The sequence below is a fragment of the Diaphorina citri genome, unplaced genomic scaffold (genome assembly GCF_000475195.1).
Source record: "Diaphorina citri unplaced genomic scaffold, Diaci psyllid genome assembly version 1.1 scaffold474, whole genome shotgun sequence".
Taxonomy (NCBI): Eukaryota; Metazoa; Arthropoda; class Insecta; order Hemiptera; family Psyllidae; genus Diaphorina; species Diaphorina citri.
In genome coordinates, this window is record NW_007377909.1 from 110,011 (window position 1) to 118,655 (window position 8,645).

The window sequence follows — 8,645 nt, forward strand, 5'->3', positions numbered from 1 at the left end:
GGCTAAATGAAACAGGACGAGAAGGAAAGCAAAGGAGAGGAAGAAGAAAGAAAAGAAGCCTCAGAAGTATGGAAAATAAAGTAAAATAAAATCATAGAAAATAAATACAATCATCTATAGTTAATAATTGCACTTACATAATCAGAAATAAATGCTGATTGATATACTAGTGTTTGGGTGGAAGAGCTCACGTAAGAGAGAACCCTAAGTGAGAACCCTAAGTGAGAACCCTAAGTGAGAACCCTAAGTGAGAACTTAAAATAAAGGGGAAAAAACTCTTGAATGAAAAAGGTAACCACTTACCTAACCGTAAATTTGTATAAGCTTAACGCATTCTTTGAGGCAATTTGCCCCTACACCTCAGAGTGTTTTGCTTAACTCCATACACAAAAAGCCCAATCCGAGGCTTAGGTGTAGGGGGCAAACAGCCCTAAAGGATGGGTTAAGATTCTACGAAGCCTCAGAATGGGCTTTTTGAGTGTGGAAAGCTCCTAGCCTTTAGAGCTCGACATGAGTCTCAAAAAAAAGAAAGTAAAAAAAAGAAAGAAAAAGAAATATGATAAAATTCTATGCCACGGCAGGTACTGAACCCGCGCCCTCTTTACCAGGCGAACACTACACCACCGAGGTAGATTTAAGAACCCTTTTTTTTAAACTTAATTTAAATAAATTAAAATATGTAAAAAAAACCACCTTTTTGTTCCTATTAATTTGTTAGTTCTATGTACGTATCTCAAAAACACTCATGTTGAAGGTGGAAATCCACCTTCAAATTTCGACCTTTAACTCAAGTTAACGCCAGGGGACTCTGAGGAGTAAATCTAGCACCAAACCTTTTTTTTTCACACTCCCAAGGCAAGGAATTCCAGGGTGGAGTGGGGAGTTTACACTCATTACTGTCGGCAAAAGACTGTCCGAAGACATTCTACACCTGAGCGCAAGCGCCCTTGATGTCAAGTGCTACATTGGCAATAATACTGCCCAAGTTGGCTTGCGCAAAACACTTGCTACGTGTTTACACACAGAAAGTTTTGCACAAGACTCTTTTCCGTGACTTTCCGTGTCCTCCTATGACACGGAAAGTGAGTAAGTACCTACAAACAGAAAATCATGGAAAAGTCTCTTGTGCAAGACACGTGTTACACACAGAAAGACAAGACCTTGCGCAAGAAACGTTTTACACACAGAAAGTAACAGGAAAGTCTCTCGCGGAGGGCAACTTGGGCACTATTTCTGCCCATGGACACTTCCCTTTAGAACGTATACAAATGGAGCCCTGCCCGCCACCCTGTGGACACGGTCCACTCGGGCAACTTGTTGAAAAAGGCCGCCAAGGGTTTCGTCATCTGCTTTTCTCCATGAACATGGTGGGCCGCTACTGCCATATCAACTATATCTCCGCCATAAATCCTATCGTCGGCTTGTCCACCCTTGCTGCCGCCGACCGAGTCAAAGGCCTTCACAAAGTCGACAGACGCTTTTTCCGGAACGAAAAACTCCATCCAAAAGTGATACGTTTGTAGGTTCGAAGCGCAGGTAGAAAAGACATAGTACGTGTCCCGTCCACGGAACTGACTCTTGCTTTTCAGGGGCGGCCCGTCTAAGAAGGACCACCGCACGAGTTCTACCCCGCCGCCGACAGAGTCAAAGGCCTTCCCAAAGTCGACGAACGCTTTTTCCGGAACGAAGAATTCCATCCAAAAGTGATACGTTTGCAGGTTCGAAGCGCAGGTTGAGAAGACATAGTACGTGTCCCGTCCACGGAACTGACTCTTGCTTTTCAGGGGCGGCCCGTCTAAGAAGGACCACCGCACGAGTTCTACCCCAGGGTACGGGGACGCGATGATGTTGACGTGGTCCGTGCCGTTCAGCGCGAACGAAAGTTTGATTGTGGTCCCTTTTGTAGCGTTCCGCGCGGGGGAGTGTCTCGTCGCGTCAGCTTTTTCGTCGTTGAGTGACTCCGTTTCGGCGGTCGTCGCATTTCTTTCCCGCCCAACACTCGGATTGTTCGCGTCAGCGTCGGATTTCTCGTCACTATAGGGTTTTCTTCCGTCACTGTACGGTTTTCCTCCGTCACTAGTCTGTTTTTTTCCGTCGCTATACTCCACATGTTTGTACGTCAGCTTCAAATCCAGCGGGACATCCAACGGTGTGTACGTCCTATCCTCAATCCAGTGGGTTTGGAAGATAAACGAGTACACCGGCAGGTAATAGGGCAGACCACAGTACAGCTCACGGGAACATTCGGTCTCTTCATTCACCAACCGCAGGCCATCTCCGAGCAGATTCTCAATCGTCTTGGGCGAGCAGGGTTTTACACTTGATTTAAGGTCAACTCTTGCTCTCATTGGCTAAAACGTTTGAAATCAACCAATTAGATTGCTTCATCCAAGAATTAACTTTTTCTGTGTGTGTTTTTTTTTTTCGATTATAAGTGTACACTGTACAAATAACGGCCCGTCCCCCCGGGAATTTTTTAGCCCGTAGTTTATTCGATCGTGGTTAAAGAAAATCAGTACCTATGTGGCTACCTAATTTGTTTAATATTCAGTTTATTATTATTATTATTGAATTTATTTTTGATTTTACTTTCATGTAATGATTTAAAATCAAGACTAGAGCCCGTTCTCCCTATTTATTCCTTTTTAATATTTAAGTCACCCATCCATTTTTTGACCTTGCTCGACGTGGCTCAACATAGGTGACGCTAAAACCGGTCTTAGATGATCGACTGAAGTGTTATCTAAAACTTTCTCGCTTTGAGTACATAGGTCGTCGCGACAAATTTCAAGATCAGAGCTCATTTGTGTGAGAAACAGTCCTAGGGTGATAGCTTTGGGCTGACATTTGGTTTTGACTATTTTCGAGTGGATACCCTTCGCACTCACAATTTACTATTTCTTTAGGAAGGGGAATTCAGGCTGGTATCCCCCCTGTTTAAAGTCCCCCAGCCAGACTTTGTAATCTACTACTATCCCTAAGTAAATTTTGGGGTTGATCGAACCTGGGGGTACAGCCCAAACATGTTCTAGTAAAAACAAAATTCAAAAATAATAAATCATTAATATTTTATTTGAATAAAAATTTCACACACCACGCACCTAACAAAATCAATAAACCTATAAAAATTAAAAATAATGTGCACAGTAAAAATTTAGCTACTTAAAAATGGTAAATAAAAAAAAAGTAATATATTTTTTCAAATAAAAATACCTAAATAAAAATAAAAAGGTAGGCAATAATGTTTTTAAAAAAATAAAATAAAATAAAATAAAAATACCCAGTCCTAATTAAAAATAAATAAATTCTAGTATTAATTATAATAGATAATAAGAGAGACAGTTTTTTTACATTACAATATAGGTAGGTTGTTCAAAGATTCTTATTTATTTATTATTATTATTTTTAGGAGAAAACAATCACCCTGTATAATATACGAAAAAAATTAGGATCTAAATTTTCAGCCTTAAAAATTAAAATAAGAAATATTATGTAAAAATCAAATTCGCCAACAAATGATTAAAAACATGTATGGTTGTGATTGATCAATTAATAGTCAAAGCAAAATTGGCAGCAAATTCGCCATGATGGAAAATAAATGATAATTGATTCAATGATCATAAATAGTCATGCTATTTTTAGAAATTTAAATTGATATGCCTTCAAACATTTCTAACGATTTGCTTTATTGATGGACGTTCTAGTAACTCTTTTTTCCTTGGAGTGGTCAGCTCCCATAGTGTAGTGGCCACTGTGCTCGCCTTTTACGCGGGAGACCCGGGTTCGATTCCCGGCGGGGTAAAAAAAATTGTAACATGCAAATGATTGATTCCGTGACTGGCTGTTGCAGGGTCTACTCAACCTCGCGAGGGAAATGAGTAGCTATGACATATAAATGCGTATAGCAAGCGGTGCCAGCATGGTAGGTAAGCATTGGGTGTTAAACTGTGTCCAGCACTCATTGTCAAATCAATTATTATTTATTATTATACAACTCTTTATTAGGATTTAACAATATTTACAAATACCTAAAAAAAGCAAAATTAACATTTTTTACAAATTAATAAAACAAAATTACAAAATGATAACTAAATTAATTCATTGATCATAAATAGTCATGCTATTTTTAGAAATTCAAATTGATATGCCTTCAAACATTTCTAACGATTTGCTTTATTGATGGACGTTCTTTTTTCCTTGGAGTGGTCAGCTCCCATAGTGTAGTGGCCACTGTGCCCGCTTTTCACGCGGGAGACCCGGGTTCGATTCCCGGCGGGTTAAAAAAAATTGTAACATGCAAATGATTGATTCCGTGACTGGCTGTTGCGGGGTCTACTCAACCTCGTGAGGAAAATGAGTAGCTATTTAATATAAATGCGTATAGCAAGCGGTGCCAGCATGGTAGGTAAATATTGGGTGTTAAACTGTGTCCAGCACTCATTGTCAAAACAGTTATTATTTATTATAATTATACAACTCTTTATTAGGATTTAAAAATATTTACAAATACCTAAACAAAGCAAAATTAACTTTATTTACAAATTAATAAAACAAAATTACAAAATGATAACTAAAAAAAAAAAAAATGAAAAACCCCAACTCAGGGGCGGGATTATTGACTAAGGCACTCTCTTCCCTTCCATCAATCATTTGCATCATACAAATTTATTGATCTCGCCGGGAATCGAACTTGGGTCTCCCGCGTGCAAGGCGTGCGCAGTGACCACTACGCCATGGGAGCTGACTGATTCAACGTGACATTGGAAGTAAAAAAAAAAAACCTTCACAAAACTTACCCGAAAACAGTGACGTCACTGCGGCGATGGCAAACGAAATGACCACACTGGGCCCAGCCTGGTTTCTCGCCACAGACCCGGCCAACACGTACACTCCCACGCCCAGTGTGGCCCCTACGCCCAACATGGTGAGGTCAATCAGGCCCAGCACACGCGCCAACTGAGGCGCATCACTGGCGCGCTCTAACGGGAGTTTCCCGACACCATCAGCGCCACCTGCCGGATTTTTTCCTTCCGCGATGGAAACATCATCATCTCCGACGTCGATTTTCTTTCTGGACAAGGCTTCGTAGAGGTTTCGTAGTCTGGACATACTTTGTGTTTGATTGGCTGTGTTTTTTCGTGGGTGATCTAGGTTGATAATGTTCTGGGTAAGATGGCAATCAAACACAAAGTATGTCCAGACTACGAAACCTCTACGAAGCCTTGTCCAGAAAGAAAATCGACGTCGGAGAAGATGTTTCCATCGCGAAAGGAAAAAATCCGGCAGGTGGCGCTAACTCCCTGTTTAAAGTTTAAAGTCCTTCCCAGCCAAAATAGGAGAATTACTCCGCAAACCAAAAATCCCAAGTTCAAATTCAATCCTCGGCCAGCCTGGTTAGCTTAGTTGGTAGCGCGTCTGCCTTGTAAGCGCTAGGCCGCGGATAAAGCTCGTTCTCCGAACGGCTGGCTTTCTCCTATCCTGTCTTCCATCGCTCTTCGCTTTCAGGACAATAAGACCTTAGCAATTACAGTTCCCTTTTCCTCTATCAAACCTCTTGAAAGCCAGCCTGGTTAGCTTAGTTGGTAGTGCGTCTGCCTTGTAAGCGCTAGGCCGCGGGTCCGATTCCCGCCCGGGGCGGATTTATCCTGATGGGATAATGTTCGTTCTCGGAACGGCTGGCTTTCTCTTATCCTGTCTTCCTTCTCTCTTCGATTTCGGGACGATAAGACCATAGCAGTTACAGTTCCCTCTGTCAAACCTCTTAAAAAAAAAAAAAAAAAAAGAAAAAAAGAAAAATCAATATTGATCAAAAAGGGCCTGGAAAAAAGTATTTTATTTGTTCATATGGGTAGGTACCTCCCTAGACACCAAAGTCCAAAATTCAAACCTTTATTAAATCTATAAATGTGATTTCTCAATTGAGGAGCTGGGTGCAAAAAGGACAATAAATGAAAATCATCAAACTGAGATATTTAAATTTAAAGTTTTCAATTTTTCATCAAAATCCTTGAAAAGTGTGTTTACAAAAAACGCTGTAACTCATCGAAAAAAAAGTTATCACTGCAGTTCAAACGCTGGAAGATAGAGCGCACCACGGTCTATTCAAAAAACCGTTTTACGCAAAAAGGGCAAAAAATCCATATTTCCCTTTTTGCACCCAGCTCCTCAATTGCTTAGGTATCTACCAAAGTCCAAAATTCAAACCTCTTTTAATGTGATTTCTCAATTGCTAAGGAGAAGGAGCTTAGGTAAACATTCATGACTCAGACTTTTTTTTCACCTTTGATATTAAAAACATGACTTTCCTTCCTATATAGGATAAAGAAAGTAAAAAGGTTTTACCTACCATTCTTGCAGTCTCCTCTTAGTTCTGAATGATTCATCAATCAGAAAAAAAAGAACAAATAAATGTATAGTAAACTGGGGAAAATTTGGGCCCCCTAAGAACCAGTTTCTACTTGGTCGGAAAAAAAATCGTGTCGTGTGAAGTGTGGGATCACCATTCACAAAAAAAAAAAAAAAAAAAAAAGGAAGAAAACAAACTAACAAATTTTATTTCAAATTAAAATTTCACAATAAATCTAGCAGGTTCTTCACTACTTGAACTTCACTTTATTTATTTATTTATTATTATCTATTATTTATTTTTTTAAAAAACTTTATTTAATAATTTAAACTATTTATTTAGGTATTCATATGAGTCGAAAGAAAACATGAAAAAGTTAAACGTAATTTCAAGGTGTGACGCGCTTCGAAGCGAAAATGGAAAAGAAGTTCAGCTCACTGGAAAAACTTGGAGGAAAACGAAAAAGAAAAAAAAAAAATAAAAAAAATGGTCAAGTGCTTGAGAACAGACCACTTGAGAACTGTCGGGCACATTAAAATGTCATCATTGATATAGTTCGCGTGACTGATAAAAAAACATTTGAGAAACTAAATAATTTAGTTTGTGTGTAGGTAATCACTTCTACGACTGATCACTGACGGACTGACGACGTGAACGTGACGACTGATTGGGGAGTTGGGGACTAGATAACCGCTCAAGATTTTCGAGAGTAACTCCTCATAAAGAATATAATACTTCTGACAAATAAGACAATACTAACAACACTTAATAATTAGAATAAAATTGTTCTCTTTCTCCGTTGTCTCAAACAGAACAACAATTAGGAAGTTGAGTGCCCTAGAGTTAATGAAGGTCGAAAAATCCCAGTCGAAAATTTCCCCGTTTCGACAATTTTTCCCACAGTTTGCTAGTTTGTGTGTAGGTAATCACTTCTACGACTGACGGACTGACGACTGATTGGGGAGTTGGGGACTAGATAACCGCTCAAGATTTTCGAGAGTAACTTCTCATAAAGAATATAATACTTCTGACAAATAAGACAATACTAACAACACTTAATAATTAGAATAAAATTGTTCTCTTTCTCCGTTGTCTCAAACAGAACAACAAATAGGAAGTTGAGTGCCCTAGAGTTAATGAAGGTCGAAAAATCCCAGTCGAAAATTTCCCCGTTTCGACAATTTTTCCCACAGTTTGCTAATCGCCACCCCTTTAGCTTATACCCTAGAATAGTTGTGTTTTAGCCAGCCTAGTTAGCTTTTGGTTGGTAGCGCGTTGGCTTTGTAACTGCTAAGGTCTTATTGTCCCGAAAGCGAAGAGAGAAGGAAGACAGGATAGGAGAAAACCAGTCGTTCCGAGAACGAACCTTGTGTTATGTATTTAGGATAAAACCCGCCCCGGACGGGGATCAAACCTAGACCTTCCAAGCTAACTAGGCTGGCAATCTCCCTTGGAGAACTTAATTTTATCCTAAAGGGATGAGGTTTTCGGAATGGCTGGCTTTCTCCTATCCTGTCTTTCTTTTCTCTTTGATTTCGGGACGAGAAGACCTTAGCAACAATTCCCTCTATCAAACTTTTCTTAATAAATAAAAAAATCCTTTCGGAATCACCCCTCTCCTGAAGATCGTTTCCCCTCTTTTTCCTATGATTTAGTACAGGCGTTTTCACGCCAAAAGATTGGAAACTACCTTCGGAAGGGGGGAGAGCGAAAGGGAAAATATGGCTAATCCACGCGCGAAGGTCGAACGTTCGATTCCCGCTAATCCACGCGAAGGTCGAAAAAATCCCGCCAAAGAAATCGAAAAATTCCCGTTTTTGAACGAAAAAAAAATCCCTCCAGTCGACAGTCGCGAACCTCGTCATACGTCGAATGTTTTAATTTTATTTTAATATTTATTTATTATTATTATTATTATTATTATTATTATTATTATTATTATTATTATTATTATTATTATTATTATTATTATTATTATTATTATTATTATTATTATTATTATTATTATTATTATTATTATTATTATTATTATTATTATTATTATTATTATTATTATTATTATTATTATTATTATTATTATTATTATTATTATTATTATTATTATTATTATTATTATTATTATTATTATTATTATTATTATTATTATTATTATTATTATTATTATTATTATTATTATTATTATTATTATTATTATTATTATTATTATTATTTATGTCAAGAGTGTCAAAATGAAAAATTGGTCGCTTATTCTTTTTCGTCTTCCATTTCTTCATTTTTTTTTTTTTTTTTTTTTTTTTTT

General features: G+C 38.1%; 1 protein-coding gene across 1 annotated transcript; it reads right to left on the reverse strand.

Moving 5' to 3' along the window:
* Nucleotides 1-214: 214 nt before the first annotated feature.
* Nucleotides 215-5,109, reverse strand: LOC103509210. Its single transcript, XM_008473807.3, has 3 exons — nucleotides 4,797-5,109; nucleotides 1,630-2,341; nucleotides 215-1,434 (listed from the first exon to the last, which is right to left on the reverse strand). Exons 1-3 carry the CDS (start codon nucleotides 5,107-5,109, stop codon nucleotides 1,254-1,256), a joined length of 1,206 nt encoding a protein of 401 aa, XP_008472029.1. The 3' UTR covers nucleotides 215-1,253.
* Nucleotides 5,110-8,645: the final 3,536 nt, after the last annotated feature.